Source organism: Tenebrio molitor, chromosome 7 (assembly GCF_963966145.1).
Source record: "Tenebrio molitor chromosome 7, icTenMoli1.1, whole genome shotgun sequence".
In the NCBI taxonomy this organism is placed as follows: Eukaryota; Metazoa; Arthropoda; class Insecta; order Coleoptera; family Tenebrionidae; genus Tenebrio; species Tenebrio molitor.
The window spans coordinates 11,385,699-11,405,816 of NC_091052.1; the positions used below are offsets into that span (position 1 = coordinate 11,385,699).

Consider the following 20,118-nt stretch of genomic DNA (forward strand, 5'->3'; position numbering starts at 1 on the left):
TTGTAAACACCGTTCGCACCGCCATGCCAGGAACAACAAAACTTTATGTAGTGTTATTAACCGGGCGGCGTTGCAGTTTTTTATTTTAACTGGCGATAAATTATATAAACAGTTTTTGCGCGCGCAAAACCGTTGGGTGGAATTAGTGCGGGAGAACTAAATGATTCTCTGGAACGGCTGAGGCGAAAAAATTTTGCTTGTGGAGAGCCATCACGCGTTGATGTTAACGGGTCATGAGCTTTCCCATCCAATCAAATCCACCCTGCGTCATTAAAGTAATTTTATTTGTCTTGCTCCGTCAACTGTAATCACAAATTTCATCACTAACAATTACTAATACTCGTCCGTTTTTGCCGACGGAATATAATGACGCACATGTTGTGTTGACGTTCCATTAAAATTTTATCATGAAGCGGGAGTCTTCGAATAGAATTTGTACCGCGGGGGACGGTGTTTAATAAAACTTTATTAGATATTTTATTTTTTCCAGTGTCGATTCCATTAAACTTGACAAAATTCCGCGAGATTCTCGTTGTCTTTCTCTGTCTCTCTGTGTTGAAAAACAGGACTGTCCAGGCGACACTTTCAAACACCTAAATCCGTTATTTTTTATCTGTTTGATTGTAAGTTGTTGTTCGGTTCTTTAAAGGTCCTTCCACTTGATTTTCTAACTTATGATACCGAAGAAAGTGGCCCGAAGTATAAAGCTCTCAGTTTAGTCTTTTGGGATTGGAACTGGGATAAAATCTTTTGGGATTCTACCATAGTAAATCACATATATTATGCTCGTACTTCCTCTTTTATGCCGTTGGAGTAATAGCTGGAACCTTCACTCTCACCCCCAAGTATAAATCTTTTCGTCATAAATTGTTGAACAGTTCAGAATATATTTATTTCCACTTAAACAATAACACCAGTTACAAATTGCCATTCCAGAAAGTGAGAAACTACGAGAATTCTCGACTGACAACACTACGAACACTCATTATTTTCGACGTTCCGTACATCATTTAATCTATTGTTCGAAAGCAGGAGAATTGCGAATTCTTTTGAAATGTGTGTTGGGCGACCAGATGTCACAAAATGTAGATTTAGCGCATCTGTTAAGCGCCACCAGATTGTAATTTATGCAGACAGGGCAGTCTCTTTTTTTTGACAAAACGTAATTTGTTTCTTGACAACGTGCTGTACGCGCAAGGATACTTTAATTTGTTGCTCTAATTGGGCTGCATTTGGTACTTTGTGGGTGTCTCATCATCATCATAAGGATCATTGTAACGCGTGACTATAATTTAAATTTAGAATGTTGACGAGCACTACAAATTTTCCATGTTGAGCAAATTGGGAGTTGGCAGCGAAACACCAAATACTAATTAAACAGTGGCCAAGTTGAATTGTGGCCGGAACACACATTATGTATTTACTGAATTTTTTTGGTCTAGTTGGGAGAGCGGCACATCCAATTATGAGCGCGAATTCGGCTCACGTCGCGCTTCGTCGCGCGGCTATCTGTTATTGTGGTGGGAATTACATATCGATAAAATAAGTTTTTGAGCAGCGCGGAAGTTTCTGAAAGTACAATTTAATATTTGTCCGTCGAAACTGTTCGACTGGACGTGGATTGAATTATGTCGAGTTTTGAATTTTCAACTTGACAAATTACCAACTCCGGAGAGTTCACCTGCACGTTAGAATTTCAACGGCGTCTATGAACATGTGACAGTGAATCGGTTTCCTAGCTCTCCATAGACCAACTTGAGTCAAGTAATTTGGATCCAATTTATCTGTTTCAAGAAGAATAGAAACTGGGCCCTCTTGTCCCTTAATATAAGCAAACTAATTCGAAGTTAGCAGTGCGAAACGACTATACATTAATTAATTATTGGCAGGCGTCTCGGGAGTAGAGTTCAGACAATGGCCCTTTAGGGAAGGACGAGGTTCCTGTAGGAGGTCGAACCTCAATGCCTCCGTACATTGTTAAAATTCATCTCGCGCCACACTACGGTAACGATTACGCCGCGCCCGCCAAACAACCGTCCCTAATTATCAATTATAAAATCATAACACCTTTCCCCTTTTGGGGGCGGGCCCCGGCGGGTCTGTTAACGCGGGCGGCAAGTCTGCGCTCGGTAAATAAGTTGATCGAATTTTTAAATGATGAATGGAGCGGAAGCTCCGTACTTGAAGAGTGTTTACTTTGAAAAAAACTCTAGATGAAAGAGTTCCACAGCGAGGGGCAAAGACAGAGACTAATAAAGCGGATTTTTGATCGACAACGCGCTGATGAATCGCCAAATTGTTTAAACTTTGTCGAATTAGTGCGGCTTTTAGCCGCGCGTGATCCTCCAGCACTCGGTTTTATTTTATTTATGGCGTGATGGATACGCGATGAAACTCGAAGATAAACAAGTGCAAAGAAAATTAAATTTGAGAGCGATGCAGCCGAGCCGTTTGTGGATCTTGTAGTGGCACAATCTGAAGCAGGCTCGCCAGTAAAACTGTTCGACAAGAATTCAAAATGTTGTAATGCGAGTTTAACAACGAAATAGGCAGCAATTCGGTCCAAAACGCTGCTCAATGTAATATAGTTTGTGGGTATAAAATATTTACGGAGTTGGGGAAAACTTCGGGGCACACAGAGCTCTAATGAACTTGCGAAGTTGCATGAGGAACATTTTTACCGAGTGCACAACCTTTGTTTCAACTTTAAATATTATACCGGAAAGTTTCGATTCGGTATCTTGTGAGTTTACAACCGGCGCAGTTAATTAAAATTTTATGAATCCTCACTTTTGCTAATTAGTTTTTAATGATTGGATAATGCTTTTTTTTGCAGGTCGGTTGGATGAAGGCCGACGACCAGACCATCCTGAGTCTGCATACGCGGGTCATAACGCACAATCCTAGAATCAGCGTGACACACGACGACAGTCTGCGGACGTGGCAGCTGCGAATCCGTCAACTGAAGGAATCGGATCGTGGCTGTTACATGTGTCAAATCAACACTGGAGAAATGAAAAAGCAGCTCGGATGTGTTGACGTGCAAGGTTCGTGAAAGCGCCCAGAAAATATTATTTCGGATTTTGTTAGACGCTCGTCTTGTTCCTGTTTGCCGACGAATCGGCAAACAGGAAAGTATCTTGCGAAAACAGACCGAAAAAGCACAGTCAAAGGTTTGTTGATTTTATTAACGAGCCGGTACACCCGACTGTAGGCAGATCGGTAAACTAGATGGCGCCCAAAGCGATTGCTAATTGCTTAGGCAACCAACGTTGCACGATTCGTCCCAACGCTCCCGGTTTCGATTCGATTTTTCATCTGCGTAGACTTGCATCACCAGATTTATCATTTATCCCCCCACAACATTTAATGCATCAATATGCGCGTGCAACGGTGCCTTTTTGTGTCGCCTATCAATAATGGAAATGGACACGACTGAAAAATTGAATGCAAATCGAGCGAATTTATTTATGAAAATTGCTACATGCATAAACATTTCCGCAACGGTAATCTATTTGCTTTTATTGCAATATGTATTTTCACAGTCATCCACAAATAAGTGTTTAATTCAATTGCGGCCCATAAAAAACAAAATGAAATTTATATTCGCCATTTTCAAGTTTAAAATTTCTGTTTTCCACAAAATTGGGAGTCGCAAAAATGAGATTTATCGTTAGTTGAAACTTTAATGCTTACATTTTCAGCAACTGAAATTACACGCTTTGTGTCGTCCCCATTTGCCGTATCATCGGGTATTTCCCAATAGGAATGCATGGGAAACATTCCTCTTCTTATTTCAATTCTTCCGGAAGCTGGGACGCGATGCAGTGCGTCATTTGAATAGGAAATATTCTTCACTTCTTCAGACTCAACTGTGGACAATTAAATTTCGTCGTGTCGAGTTGTGTACATGAGTGTATATTGTGTTGCATATGAAACATATTAAATTCAAATTTGACAGCAATTTGACATTTGACATGGTTTCGTTACAAATTTTCTAAATGAACTTACGGGGCGGAAAAACGTTAAACGTGATATTTTGCAAAACGAGAAGAGATTTACCGATTTGCAATTATAGAGTAGATAGAGCAAAATCTCTTTTAATGTTGTGTTGTTGCAGGTGGGATGCAAATATGAAATTAAAATTGGATGAAGCTCGTAATTAGAAATTAAGTGAGAGAGTATCTGTGCCGAAAAAGCTAATCCTAGCTGTAAATAACACGGGTTCAAAAATACACGGTAGCGGGGTTAAGCGTGCATAATATGTATAAGCCGTATTTTAACCCGAAGCGGATCAGTTGCAGCATCCCTCATTTTAAAACTTTCTTTATACATTCCTTTTGAGAAGAGGGCTTTATTTTTTTTATTGCCGACCGTTTTTTGTTTGTTTTATTCCCGCATAAATCCCACGTGATAACACGAATAAATTCAGTTTCTTGGGTTCAGCAGGCTCCATACCAATTATGCGGCGGCGTGGATACCCGAAATTCATCTTAAATTTAAAACAAACATAATTACGATTCGGGCAGGTGGACATACACGCGGTGAACTTTTGAAGTTCGCCTTCAAAAAAAAAAGAAGAAAGAACGTGTCGAATATTTTACCAGGACGCATAAATTGGGTCGCGGACAAGAATGTTTTTTCTTTTCCGCACGGGACGACATTAGCAATATATTAAGAGAAGTTTTCCTAAAAATGGTTAAAGAAATAATTTGATCTCGGAAAAAGGTGAGACGCGACCCGAGTTCAAACGAATCTGATCCATTTCGCACTGAAATAAATTCATTTGTTCGGCCTCATATTTGGGTTCACTTCTTGTTTATTGATATTACGTTCTCGTTTTACCTTCGAAAAGTAAATTTCGACGCTTTGATATACAACACGAAAGTTTGTGTCCGCTAACTAAGACGGGTAAATATTGGAAACGGGAAAATATTTTGTTTGGCGTCCAAACAGAACTCGCGAACGCCCTGGACCACGAATAAATGTGAATCGTCACGTTAATTAATTAGAGATTAATTAAATTGCAGGGTGTATAATCACCGGTGCCGGCAGCGGAGAGCGGCATATTGTCGGTCGATTCGCGACTGCAGGTGCGACGGACTCGACGTCAAACGGTTGTCAGTTGTTGCGGTTCGAGTTAGTTCACAATGACTAATCGAATGGCGATATAAAAATTGGTCGGCAAATGGAAATAAATTATTGGTGGTCTTTTGTGAGCGCGATTATGGAATGTATCTCAAAGTTGCAGGTTGATTCGTGGCCCTTTGTTTGTACAATGATGGATGTGTCATTTTCGGAACTTTTAAAGCTTCCTGCAACCTTAAATTTGTCTGCCAGTTGCAGTCCTGTCGCGAAAGAAGTCTGAATTTAATTCCGGCGGAAGAGAAACCAACGGTGACACGCTCAGTTCATATAATTTACAGTGAAACACTGAAGAGAGATTATGTTACACGGGTTACGTTCCAATTTCCACCTCAACCGATTTATCCGGCTGTTCGTCTGTATCCTGCTGTCATAACATAGAGATATAGTCCATAAACTGGTACGCCTTCAACCACCGGGTTTATGTTTTACGACCAGAAATAATATTGTAGCTAGCACAAATGGGCGCCATCAAACAATGGCAATTGTTTTTTTACAGGGATTGCCAATAGTGGCCGCAACGGCGGTTTTATGTACGCACAAGCCACGGGGAATATTCGAATTTATTTTTTTGCTTTGTTCCATTATTTCCGATTTGGCCGGGGGCATAACGGGAGCGTCCTAAACGGGCGGCCACCGTTAAATGATTATTATTGGAGCGATTTGCACATTTTCACGTTCGAAAACAGCCCCGGGCTTGTTTCAATTAAGTATTTTGATGGCTGCATTCGTATCTCACTGCCGGCCGAGCATAAATCAGAACTTTACGTGTGCATATTTAGGGTGAAGGGTTGTAAAATATGGGAGTTGTCCACAAGTTCGTGTAATTACCCACTTTGAAAAAAAAAACGGCTTTATTCAGCTCATGAAGTGATGAATAAGGTCGGGAGTGGCGCGGCGAAAGCGACCACAAATTGTTTTTAGAGTCGCCGTGTGGGGGCGAGGGAGAGGCATCGGTCCAAATAATAACCCTGCGTGGACTGCTTTTATTGAAATTCACTATAGTGGAAATAATTATAATAATAAAGAGCCATATTGAAAGCAGCAATTATTATGCGATCTGATGACTAAGCAACGCTGACTGCGGTTACCATTTTGGTGAGAGGCCACTGTCTTGTCAATCCATTGTACTGCTTCATTTCTTCATTTCAAACGTATCCGTGATCCGTAATGTTGTATGAATCGACTCGGACTCAGACCTCCTGTAAAATAAATAATGCAGGGTTACTGTAAATGTTTCTTACAAAGTAGTGAACTGTGAAATTTGACACCTATGACACGTAGCGTAACTGTACTGTACTAAAAGTAAATTGATGTGATTTCTAGTTTGCCTAAAACCAAGGGGCTTTAAAATAATGTATGTAATTTGAAATTTAAAAAAACCACAAATGATAAAAATCAAACCACTCAAAACATAATATTATGATGTTTGTTCAATTGATCAAAATTTTATTAAAGAATGTAGGTACTGTCGCAAGCAAAAAATTCTGGTCGTCAATGTTATTTCAAAATTTAGTTAGACTGTCACAAATGAAAAAAATTCCCTGCCCATGTCAACAAAATGTCAAAAAAGAAGAGTGTGTGCTTAAGACCGCACGACAGAAGTGAAAACTTCTATGATGCTCGTTACTGATTTTAAGTAATATGTACCTATTCCTATTCTATAAAAAAATATATCATAATGGATAATAGTACTATCGCGGCCAAAATACTTTGGTCGTCACTTTTTGACACTTCAAATGTAAATCAAGTATTAATGTCAATATACATGACAATTTCAAATTATTCTTGTCAAAAATATGGCACCTTCAGTTTTTGATAAATATAGAATCGTCTTACTTGCTTCTGAAGGTTGTCTAAACCGCGACCATGTTGATCTTTTGCTTTTGAACCCTGCCTCCGCAGCTGGGATTTACCCCACCCGTATGACACTGTTAGATTAAAATAATTTTGACAGTAGTAAAAAATAAGGTTAAACATCCTAAAGTTTGCTTTACAATTGAATGTCATTTATGTCACATTGACGACCAAAGTATTTTGGCCGCGATAGTACTTGGAGGAATAAGGAGCAAGGCATAAATAATTAATGTCAAAAATCTGTATTTTTCAATAGAAACTGCAAATACGTCCGCTTTTAGAGGTACACTCTGGCAAAATTTGTGAGGTTAGGTTTGGATGTTTAAGTTTTATTTTCTTGACGATGATATTGAACACAACACAAGTTTTCATAGCAATACCCTGTATTATGCTAATTTGTCCATTTTCCTCTTCACATTTTGCTACACTAATTTTTCCAATAGATGAATTGAGAATTGTTGAAGCCATATAATTGAGAATTACGTATTAAATCCTACATTCATCTGTAAACTTACAATGTTTGTGGTGTCTTTATGGTTTATATTATATAAAACTATATTTCACGAGTGATAATGAGCCTGACGGAATAATAAATTCAACCCACAATACATTTTCAAAAAAAGCCGGACATTTTAATGTGAGTAGCCAGCTTTTTTCGGAAATATAGTGTGGGTTGCATTTTAAATTATGTCAGGCTTATTATCACTCGTGAAATATCCTGTATATATATACAGTTACTCCTGCAGCTCTGTACTGAGGTCAGTCAGGTCACAACACAATTATCACTGAAAATTGAAAACTGACAAATGACGCACAGTTGAGTGTTTTTCGCTCGCTCCGCAAAAAATCTCGACTCCCTTGATTTTAGCTTACCGAGTCGTTCTCCGGACGATTTGCGCTGATTTGCGAACGATTTTCACTTGTGCTGCGTACGATTTTACCGTGTCGCATGAAACTAATTCACTGCCCAGGAATAAAATGTATGTAGTGCGCCTAAAGAAGTTTTCACGTCAAAAATTAATTAACTAATGTCAATTAATGTCATACAGCATGATGATAGGTTATGATATTTACGACCGTTTTACAATGGAGCATTTTCCATTTTGTCAAATCATGATTTTGACGTCAGTAGTTTAAAAAAATTCCTGCAATGTTTCAAGCATTTGACTACATACTCTTATTTTTTGCTTTAAAAGATCCCTGTTTGATCGATATTTACAGTAACATGGAATTTCTTCTTGTATTTCTTATTGCAAAATGTTTGTAGTTTCTTTATAATCCTCAACAACTTTTTTACATTCCGGAAGCCTTCCTGTTGATTTTCCTTACTTGATCCAATATGCGTAAATATAAACTAGCCAAAAATGAATAGGGAATTTTTCCATTTTGGAAATTTTTATAAATACAGTTTAAAATTTGTAATGAAATATGTTAGAAATATGTATCTATACACATCAAATGTAACGTTTCAAGTACTTGTAACGTTTTAAATTTATCTAGAGTTTAAGAATACCTGGGAGGACTGGAGTATTTATTTTGCTTTTCAAGAAAAATTGTGGAATTCCCTATTCATTTTTGCCTAGTTTATATGTCTGGCCTCGATGCCGTGTCCCCCTTTTGCGCCAAGGTCGATTTTTTGATGTATTTTCAGGATAGGCGAAGCGAGAAGAAGTTCATCCAGTTTTTGAATTGAGTCTAGAGAAAAGGATTTAGATCGGAGGGTCTCGTTCGTGTTCTTTGAAAAAATCAGACTAGTGCGAAAATTCCTCGTCTTAATCCCGGGCAGCGCAAAATTAATTATATCTCCGGGACCGGATCCCGGAAAGGCGCTTTGTTTGTCTTATGCTGCAGCTCCGCTCGGCGTTTTTTTATTGGCGAAGATTAGGACTCATTTCAGCCGTCTCCGGAGTCGGACGAAAGAAAGTCACGTCGGTATTTAGCGTAGATAAGACAAAGTGATTGTTGAGTGCAGTTGGCATGTTGAATTATCAAGCGGGCCGGTTCTTTCGAAACATGTCACCGTTGATATGCATAAGTCCTATTGGGGTCCAGATGGGAGAAGGTCGATAAGGCCGAGCCGATGGAGAGGGCCGCAATATAGAGGCCATATCTCACGGCGCTCGTATCTGTAAGTTAAATGGCATGTGTGGAAATTGGAATATTTTCAGGACCGTGAAATGTGATCGGTGACAGTTTTACGCCGAATATGAACGATAGGGCTTCAATCGGACCGATAAAAGCAACTGCATCGTCGCATCGACGACGCGATCCCTCCGGGCAAGGCGCATTAGCCTACCAGATCTGCGTGAATTACGGTTCCTCTATGTCTGACACTTCACACCTGATTCCGTTCTTAAGAAATTGCGGTTTTGGTTTCGGAATAACTGAATATAAACGGCACGAGGTACAGCGTTTGCATGTGAATGTGTGCGCGCACCAGGCTTTGCATTATAAAGGTGGCTTTATCCATTCAGAAGATACAATGGTCCAGAATATATCAGTTGGAATGATTTATGACGAGATGATTCGAATCTTTCCCGAATATGAGAACGTGTTGTACATTTCACACTTCCGATAAGTGCGCCGCTTTGGAAACATTTACCTCGGCCGCAAATCAGAGGGCTCAGGGTGCGTACGAGCCGTGAAAGGGCCGCACATGGGCCGGAAAAAACACCACACATCACAAACAAGAGCCGCGGCGCGAATACAAAACACTCCCTGCACATGCAAGTCTGGAAAAAGCTGCACTTCTCTTCTTCGACGATTTTCACCTTCAAAAAATTGCCGCAAGAGCGGAGAAATCAAGATTAACTACGCACACGTGTCGACATGATCTTGCAACAGCGTTAATAATGCAACGAGGAAAATTCAAATTTTCCGGAAACCGGAGATGCGTCTCGAGAGATGGAAAAGGGCAAAACTGAAAGTGTTGACGGAAATAAATTTGGACGAGCATCAAATTCCACCACACGAGCGAGAAATAACATTCCTTATCTGGCTCATCTAGCGTGGAATTTCTTCTATTATTTCAATTGTTGATATTGTGTCATTTTACTTTGTCAACAACTGCGCGAAAATTCGCGTTCTCTAATCGCTTTAATGTTGCCGAGGCGCAGTCCGGAATTTTATCAAATGCAATTGTTCCCGTGTTCAGTTTGTATGTAATAAAATTAGCGGAATTAACATTAGTCTTAAAAGCATTCGTGATGACTGAAATTACATTTGGTCTCTCCTACATTTTGTTATTATGTTCTTCAAGACTGACGTCGCAAGATATTTTATCGTTCCAGCATTTAAACCTGAGAGCAAGTTGGAGTTTTGTCTGTGCGTTCTCGGGAAAATTCAAACTCGACTCAAAAAAATGTTTAGGATGTGCGAGGGTGTGTTCACTGGAGGCGAGTTGGTAAAAAATTTGGGTCGGCAATTAGCCTAAATTTCCGGGACGTTGCTTCATGTTTATCAATTTAGTTTTCCAGCAATGAGGGAAATATTATTAAATCACTGATCAGTAATTAAAAGTATAAAGTGGTAAGAAATTAAATTGTCTGGCAATGTGGAGGTTTCAACTGGAAATTCTTTTGCGTTGTTATACAACCAATATCACCAAAAAAATTTATGCACGATTTCACTATCTATAACCCACCGACATTTTTCATAAAGGACAAAACAATCTTGGGAACTCGACTCTCTTTGAAGTACATTGTGAAGTTTTTTTCGATAATACCCATCGAAGAATTTAAAGTTTAATCATGAAGCTATTTACAAATACAAATACATACAACAAAATACAAAGCCAACTTGATTTTTTTTAATGGGAACATGGGTTAAATGGGGCATCCTTAAAAAACCTTATTTTTTTTAGAATTAAACGGTTTGGTGATTTCTCCGACAGAATCTTAGAAAACAAATTTTGTGAAAGCAGTTAACCGAATAAGCTTCATTGTTATTATTATTAAAAATACAGAGTGCCCATTTTATCTGTTCCCGCCTTACGGTTTGGCAATAGGCAACACATAATACATTGCACAGATATCTTGGTGGAATTATTTATTTAAAAAAATAAGAAACATAGTTAGCCAAAGTGAAACATTTAATATTATTATTATTATTATTATTATTATTATTTAGTTAAGCTTGCCAACAGGTAATGACCTAATTACAGGCAAGCTATCATTAGTTAGGCAGTAAGTGGAATGAGTAGCAGCATGATACTACTCTCCCATTAGGAATCACACTTACTGCCAGCTTATATATATTCTTGCTATATTAAGAGGCATATGTCAGGACAGACCTGAGTTCAGAGGGTCTTGTAAAGAATATGTAATATGCCACAAAGTGACATAAAGCATAACCTAATACATAAAACTAGAGTTCCTCTATTTCCAAATTTTTGAAGTATTTGATGACATGATGACTGATGTCATCCATGACGGTAATTTTCAATGCAACCTTTTGAAAATTTTCAAAAACATTTTTTTTTAAACATAGCAATCTCCGAAAAGTAAATTGTGTTGCCTGTTTTGTAGTTTTAAGGCGGGAACCGATAAAATAGGCACACTGTACTATTGTAGGTAAATTTTGAGCACCTCTAAGCTGTAGACCATTACCTGCTCGTCTGTAGTATTGTTGGTTGCATAGTCAGAAATATTTTTTCAAAATGTTATCCTCTGTTTTGACTATAATTTGTGCCAAACTCAAAAAACCACCATCTGCTGAATTAGGGTGTTCAATAAGACAAAATCACTGTAGTCGCTATATTTTTATTTGATTGAAAAAACGTAAAAATCGAAATTTATTTACATTCAAAAATTTTGACAGAAAGGCGTCATAAATGGGGAAATATGTTAACTGCACAACTAAAAGAAGCTTTAGTAAATTGTTTCTGTGAAATAAAAAGCATGAAACCCGAATTAGGCAAAAGAAAAACTAGTACAATTGACAACCAGTGACGTAATGATGACATAACCCTAATTTTTTTATTTTTTAGAAACTTCCCTAAATTTGTTATTTTGTACCATGGCCAAGCTGGTGTCTCCATCCAGCCGCCACTGTCTGTTTATTGGGGGCTTAACAGTTTAGTGTGTTTGCCTACGCCCTGAACCTTTCCCGCCCCCGCTCCAACTTTCAATCTCTCCGTTTTAATTGAAACGAGGGACAACACAGTCTTCGACGCGATTAATAAGTTGATATAAAATAAGTGTTGCGTTCGGTGGAAACTCGTGACAAACGAAATTCCCTTTACGTCTTCGCTCTGACGATCACATGAAAACTTACTTAACAAATTATCAGCTTTTGTGGCCCTTTAGCAAAGGTATGTGGGCGTGAGAAACAGCCCACCTAAGGGCTTGTCACGTAGGCAAATTAGAGCATTACCGATTTTAGTTTTGGCCCTCACTCGAAAGTTCAAAGGAAAACATTTGTGTGGTTGCGTCGTAATCTGATTACGTCGGTACTGCCTTCGACACGGTTTTAAATTCTTAAGGGTTAAATACGCTCCTTCAGGTCTTAAAGATCGATTGTTTTTTGCAGGAAACGTGCATTCTTAGCGCCCTCGATTCGCTTATTGATTCTGCGAGGGCGTAATAAGAAAATCTGTTTTTCATTTTTCTGCGGCTTTGAAGCAATCTGAAAAGGAAGAACACGCCAGTAAATAATTGATTTTAATTTTGTGAATGTGAAAAGACTTGATACTTGAGCGACTCTGAAAGCTGTCAAGATCTGAGTGTGACTCAGACTGGCGAATTGCACGGATTTTTTCGTATTAGATTCGCGGTCCAATAAATTTCGCGAGAACAATTTGCGAAAAAGTTGCTGGAATCATTTCTTTTTAATGTTTAGCTAATAGAATATTTTTGTTTGTCACTTGGCCAAGTTCGCGAGTGGAATTTGAAGTGGGGAGAAAAATAAGTAAACGATTTTAAGGTTGAGGCAAATTGTGGAGCGATGCAAGTTAATTAAATTTCAAGAGAAAATTTATTTATGCCATTAAAAGGCGAATACGGGGAACGGAATAATAAATGTTTTACCATTTACGTTATCGATAGTCTTATCAGCTAAGCTTTAGGTTTAAAGTGATTTGGAACACAGATTAAGTTACCAATTAAAACAGCAATACAATTACGAACACTCCATTAAAACGTTTAGATTCGCAAATAATAAAAGTGCGAGGCACTCACCAAAATTCTGTTGCTCCTCCAATTATTTCGAAGCAATTGCGGCGTGGTTCGAGACTGCTATTAAAATTTCCGTAACGGCAGTGCAACACCGATAGCATTTTGTGCAAACGACTATGGCGCAGGATGTGATTAGCGCTGTCGTAGGTACCTCTCGCAAAAATTCAAAAGAGCTGAAGGCGACTCTGCAGACTCGAAATAATCTCCAGAAAATATCGCTTCAACTTCCGAACGTATCGTTTAATCAAGTGCACGTAAATAACTCCGCTCACGTCGGTTCAACTATTCGATCTGAAGAACAAATAAGAACAAAAATTCAAGAACGTGTTCAATTGCTCATCAGCGAACGTTGCAATTAACCAGAAGAGCGGCTTCGCTTAATTTGCGGTTGTACTAATACTTCCAGATTAACCATGCTTAAAGTAATAACGCGCTGCAGGGGAAAAAGAAGTGGAACAGATGTTTTCTCGTGTTTTTTTTTTATGTTGCACTTGTTCTAATATTACATTTGCATCGTAATGCCTTAAGGGCGTCTAATCTTGGATCCGATAACAGATATGCGAACATGCTCTATGAAATGTATCTAGTTTTGGGAGTAACATTACCAACAAGATATTCTAGCTCTCCGGCAACCGCACCTATTATTCCAAATGTTGTAATATTTGATTCTGGTATTCAACCTTAGGGCGTTGTCCAATAACATTAAGCTTAGTCGTTGGTTAAAATGTAGGGCTACTGTAAACGATTTTTACACCGTAGTTGGCTATGCTTTGTGGTGTAAGTATAGATTTGCCTCCTGTTCTGGATTTGTAAATTTGACATTTGACAGCGCACACTTGTCACTTTACAGGTTTCATTGTTAATCATTTTTCAAAGTGTTAAGGTGTTCTGAGTTAGTGATGACAACAAGTAGTAAACATTTTCATTTTGTTACTTTAGCAACAAGAAAAGTGGTTTATTCATTCAAGTAGGTTACATTTACTGTAATTTCTTATTAATGAAATGTTCAACAATCATTGTGTGGAGTTATTCAGCGTGGGCGTGCAGGAATGAATACAATTTTTGTACAAAATCATAAAGCTTCTTGTATTTAGGCAACCAAGTAATCACGAGTGTAGTATAGTTACACCGTGTATTGTAGGCGGCAAATTTCACAGCGTAAGAAACATTTATAACAACCCCTTTCGTAAAACTGTGGACAAATCAGAAACTTGCGTTACTCCTGCAAAGACTTATTTTGTGTTTGTCCTTTGTACGTGTTCAAAGTAATGTTTTATGGGTATTTACATTTTCGCCTAAACCTAAATTATTCCTCGCACGAATAAGTTCCACATTACGTGAACGTTTCGAGTTGAGACCTCCTTAAAAGCGTAAATTTCGTCGTAAAGTGAGCTTTGCTCTAATTTCTATGATCAAAGTTTGTTCTTGTAACGCAATTGTTCAAGAGTGGGGTGTACTCGTAAGTTGTGTATTTTAAAAATTAGCCGCGTGCATAAGCAAATTCTTCCCGGATAGAACAACAGACAGAAGAGGGAAAGTTTGCGGAGATACGATTGATACAAAAGCTGGCGCTGTTGTTTTATCGGGAAGTTTGGCGGTTTTCTTTGATATTTTCCCGTGCCCCAAAAATAAATGCCGCCAATAAAAGTTGGCGGCATGTGTCTGTGGCAATTGACTAGTTAGTTTAGACTTCAACAATGATTTAGAACGTATATTTTTCCACTAAGTTTTGCTTGTTTTACCCCCCGGATGGTGGTGCGAAAGCGCGAACTTTTTATTACATCAGTTCACACAATACATCACCGAAATGGAAGTTTTCGTTTAACGGATTTATTGGTTTCTCCATAAAGGAGACACGTTATGATCTTGTAATATATTTCATTTTTTCGTCGCCAGAGGCGCCGCCCCCGCACGCCTGAATTAAAAAGTAAAACCGTTTTCATTTTTCCGAGAAACTCATCGGCCAATATTTGAGCTTTGCTAATCCAGAGGCTTAATCCGCCCATTTACAGGCGGCAAGGTCCAGCTTTATAACAGCATGGAAATTGAACTCCGACCAACCGGATATTAACAATAACATTCTGGTAGCAGCTTCAAAGAATGAGATGGCTCGATTAGATAATGCTCCGATGAATATTGGAGGACGCGCATCCTTTCTCTTTTATATTTAACAAGTCCTGTGCCGTTTAAATTCATTTGTAATTGCCAAGCCGTTCCGCCACTCGAATTTTTTTACCCTCGAAATATATTACAGCCCTGACAAAAGTTAACAGGACGAGTGTCTGCGCCAACGACGAAAAACTCCAATTTATTAACACTCGCGACGCAAACGAGCACTGCCCACACAGAAATAATAGTAACTTTCACTCAACCCACTGTTGGACTTCACAACAGTTGATTGCGTATTGTAAAACAACGCCGGCCCAACAGTACCGCCTTGAAGTGTCCCCACCTCCCGCCATTTAAAAAATTACAGCGAAGGAAACAGTTCTTCACCCGCTCGCGATATAAATTTCCCTCTTCTTATCTGATCGCATCTAATGTATGTTGCAGTTCCACCGGACATTGACGACAGCGGAACCAGCAGCGATGTCACAGTGGAGGAAGGTGATAACGTCACGTTAAGCTGCAGCGCCAGCGGACATCCTGAACCACGTATTCTGTGGCGACGCGAAGATGGCGATCACATCATCCTCCAAGACAATCCCCACGACATAAAGAAAGGTGAATCCTGCGGGAAACTCGTCAAGGAAAGCATCCTCGCTCTCCCCAATTATTCTTTTACAATGTGTTGAATTTAATTTCGAAATGGCCGCCATTCATATAATTATGTCGGGACGTCCTATCTCTCCGCGACCCGTTCATTAATCTTTATCAAAAAAAAGGTTTTATGACGCACCCTTGGACGTAAATGAGTGTCCCGTTTTTTACTCTCATCTACATTTTCCCCTTTGTTTTTCTGGTGCGCATTCGAAAATCATTGTTCCTGTTGGAATGAGACTGGAACAACACGAATCAGCCACTCAAATTGAAAATATGTCGCTTGGTGACCACTTCCTAAACTCTGGCTGATTAAATTTGTGGTTCTTATTTAGTCGAGTCGAGAGTGGTGTCTTATTGTGGCTCTACCACTGGGGAAATATAAATTCTTCAGGGGAAAAAACAGTGTCCCATGTAACGGGCTCGATCATTTTCAATTTTAATAATTTCTGTTAAATTGCACCGGAACTTTCGGCGTAATTAACGTTTCAACTACGAGTAATAATGAACCTGGTGGAAATAATAATTCCAATCGATACTTTGTAGTTTATTAATATTACAGTGCAATGGCGCCCGAAATTAATTAATTACGATTGCGTCTGTGTAAATACGTAAGCGAAGAAATCAAATTGGGCGGTAAACGGAAGAAAATTAATTAAATTGCTGTTTCATTAAAATCACGGTCAATTTGGATTTGACGATATCATTGGTTTATTAGAAGTGGAAAACGTGATCTCTCCTGAAAACGGTAAAATAATTAACAAACAGGATTACACCAGACCGAGGATACGTTATTTTCCTTCCGTCTGTGCGAGGAACACATTCAAACAATCATGTATTCAGTAGGGATCCGTCTGAACAGATATTCTTTTAAAGTGAAATTTAAGACTCATTTCAAACAAAGTCTCCGGAATGAACGCACGTTTACCGCTAAACTTGTTTTGACTTATTACGAATAAAGTACCACCCACGGTTCAGATTAGGTTAAGTCGCTGACTTGATTGAAATGTTCTTTATAAAAATTCGCAGAAAGTTTTTAACGAGTCTCGCCCGGAAATTTACGCAGGATCCACCAATCGTGGTCATCGCAGGTTGCAGCGTTATCGACTTACTTCATAAATTGTCACGTTCCGCATTGAGTGCTGAATTAATTTTGTAATCGATGGAGGTCCAAATTGATTAAATTCTTCCAAAGCACGTAGATTAAAAGTCAAGCGTATTCGGAAATAAGGGTTCACACTTGTGTGTCGAGGCACAATATTTTTTAAGCACCGATTATTCCGTTTCAAAGGGAAAATTGCAGAGAAATTAGGATCCAGCAGTACCAGTTCTCTTGGTCACTCTTTGCAAGAGAAGCTATGAAAGACTAATTGTCTTTGTCCGACGCCTCGAACATTAGATGAATTGGTGGTTTGCCACACGAGTCAGAAATTGTCTAGCTTTTTCTTGATATTAATACAATTTATCAAGACTAAAGAGTTGGTAAAAGTTGCTAACGAGGTTCCTAACGATACCATCAAAGACAATAATTTTCGCACAGTTCTGTGGACACACGTGCTCATGACGATAAGAGAATTTTATGGGAGGCTGCATAGTGATTTACGACCACTATCGTTCGGCAAAAATTGTTGAATCACATTTTACTGTTTACTTAATCGGAGAAAATTACGCCAAATACCGCTTCGCCCAAACAACATGTCCTGACTTTGATTTCATGATTAAAGAAATATGTCCAGGATATGTGCGTTCGGGGATAATGTATAAGTTAATTATTCGGATGAAATTCTCTGGAGTCCTCACAACGCCACCTAGCAATTAAAATGTCACAAGGCTGATTGCCAAAGATTAATAGAGGTGCTGGTTTAGACCAAAGCAACGACAAAATTTCCAGTGGTGTAATTAATATTTTCAACAAAGATCGAGTCGGGTTTGGAAGTCAAGGTCTTGCATAATCGATGACTTGTTGGTTGTATACACATCAGGCGCCAAACACGATCGAATAAAATACAATCGACGAAATGTGATTTGTTTGGCACTTTTAAACTAATTTTCTTCATTTTCCGCTCGCTTTGGATCTCAGTTACGCTATCTGGGTCTGCGTGAAATGAAGTTCGTATTTATTAAAACAATAGGTAAGCTTTTAATCTTCTACTTATAATCAAAGGAAAGCTGGAAACTTCCAAGGCTGTTTGAGCAGCGGAAAAAATAATTTCTTCCGATTCATCCTTTTATAATTTGTCAAGGATATTAAAACAAAAGCGAAGTGGATTATTACAGCTCAGGTCAGTGTTTTCGCAGGGGCAGGAGGATAAATACCCAACAAAAGGGTTGGAACAAAGTCTGGAACCACAAATATGATTTGTACAGTTTGGCGACCAGGTGAAATAAATTTTTTATTGCAAATTACATGAATAACGCTGGGGCAAGATTTTCTCGGTGGAGAATTTAGAGGGATGATGTCCGTGTGGCGATTAAAACATAAATATCGCTTGCGAAGATGAAAATGTTCAGCTTGGGAAATCAAGAGAATTTTTTCGTGTCCACCTGGTTCTACTTACTTCAGAATTTAATTACGCCTCGTGTAGATTAGTGAATTAGCTCGTAATATTTTTGTACACAATGAAAATAATTAGTTTTTTTGTGGAAAAACTCGCCAGCGAAGGATCGATATTTGACTAGATGGAAAACGAGTTTTTGGGGCGGCGATATTAAACAGCTTGTAAAAAAGTCTAACGAATCGCTGAACCTAATCAGAAATTTTTAAACGAAGTTGCGTCGGGACACGTTAATACAGACGAAGTCGGCATCATCTGGAATGATGATTTATCATTCCAATTTTGTTTGATGGCGAAACACGAACCCGGTGAGATTGCGTTTTTCTGCACTGTCGAAATTAATTGTTTCGACATAGTTTTTTACAGTCGGACCATTTATTTATATTCCGAACGGGAAGCACATCTTTCGATCGAATCACGAAACGAAAAATTAAACAACACGCAAAAATCGACGACTTGGAGGGAAGAATAGTGTCGCTTCTTGGACGGAATCGAGTGGGTGGTGTGCATCTAATTAGTTTCTACTCAATTTTCGTAAATCACTATTAACAGCTATGTCTGCCAAGTCGGGCTAATTTGCTCTGAAGAAGCGTTCATAATCTGTTTAGTGGCTTCTTGCTGCAAATAATTAATTTTCCAATAAGGGACCGGTATTTACATATAAATGAAGAATTAAGCACTTCCATTATAACTATCCGATATTTAATTTGGCCGATTCCGTTCCTATTCCAATTTTAGATTTTTGCTCGGAAACAAAGACAATTGAATTTTTTATGTTCACTGACATTATTAGATTTTCCTTAAAAGGTCATCAAATGTTTAAAAGTGTTTAAATTTTGTGGCTTTTAGAACAAATTCACATGTCACAGATTTCGCGGATGAGTTCGTCTCAAAGCGACCCACGTCTTTTAAAAGGTGAAATTACTTTTTAGCATAAACAAGCAACAAAGAAACACAAGGTGGTGGAGACTCGTCCGTTTGATTTTTTAAAAGCGATCTGCTTTTATTGGGCTTCATTAATATGCTTCGTTTAGTAACTCGAGCCAGGCTAAGAAACCCTTGTGTTTTGCATCCAGATAATCCGTTTATCTCGGGCCAATGATGATAGAATCTCCAGTAAATTCATATCTTAATTACGTTCGAGCTGGGGAGATGTCGCAAAGATTAGAATTAGAAACTGGCGTCTTTTGTGGACCGTTCATCGGACTTAATCAAAAGAATTTGTTTGTGCAACTTAATTAAATCAATAGGTGGGGAAAATGCAGTCCGAGCATAAAGAAATCGAGCTGAAATATGACGAGCTGAAATCCGGGCTGTGTAATTAATATCCTCGTTTCCTCATCCATCGGAGTCTTATTCAAATTTACTCCACAAACGGAGGGTTTCTCCTTTGCGAAAAATATCCGAATTACCAAATGAAATAAAACGAGGACCGTAGAAATTCAGTCGCACACATTTTGCCAGATTTCTCACATGCACTTTAATTTCTTTACGGTCGATCACTGTTCTACAGCTTCCAGTCGAGCAGTCACCCTGTCCCACTAAACGTAATTATAACAACTCGAACGAATTTCCGAGTGAATGCGGCATATTAAATTACACAGAATGGTTTTATGAAAACCGTAGAA

At 38.7% G+C, this 20,118-nt stretch overlaps 1 protein-coding gene and 1 long non-coding RNA gene across 3 annotated transcripts in view; one reads left to right on the forward strand and one right to left on the reverse strand.

Moving 5' to 3' along the window:
* LOC138135490 (lachesin-like) overlaps positions 1 to 20,118 on the forward strand; it is a 40,283-nt gene that overhangs the window by 7,841 nt on the left and 12,324 nt on the right. For both annotated transcript variants that reach the window (XM_069054239.1, XM_069054240.1), the window contains 2 exons: positions 2,837 to 3,047; positions 15,729 to 15,899. In XM_069054239.1, the coding sequence (XP_068910340.1) occupies positions 2,837 to 3,047; positions 15,729 to 15,899 (382 nt within the window). The remainder of the gene's footprint in view (positions 1 to 2,836; positions 3,048 to 15,728; positions 15,900 to 20,118) is intronic.
* The window catches only part of LOC138135514 (uncharacterized), a 37,958-nt gene continuing 23,942 nt past the window's right edge, over positions 6,103 to 20,118 (reverse strand). The window contains exon 3 of the long non-coding RNA XR_011161003.1: positions 6,103 to 6,347. This is a non-coding gene — a long non-coding RNA (uncharacterized lncRNA). The remainder of the gene's footprint in view (positions 6,348 to 20,118) is intronic.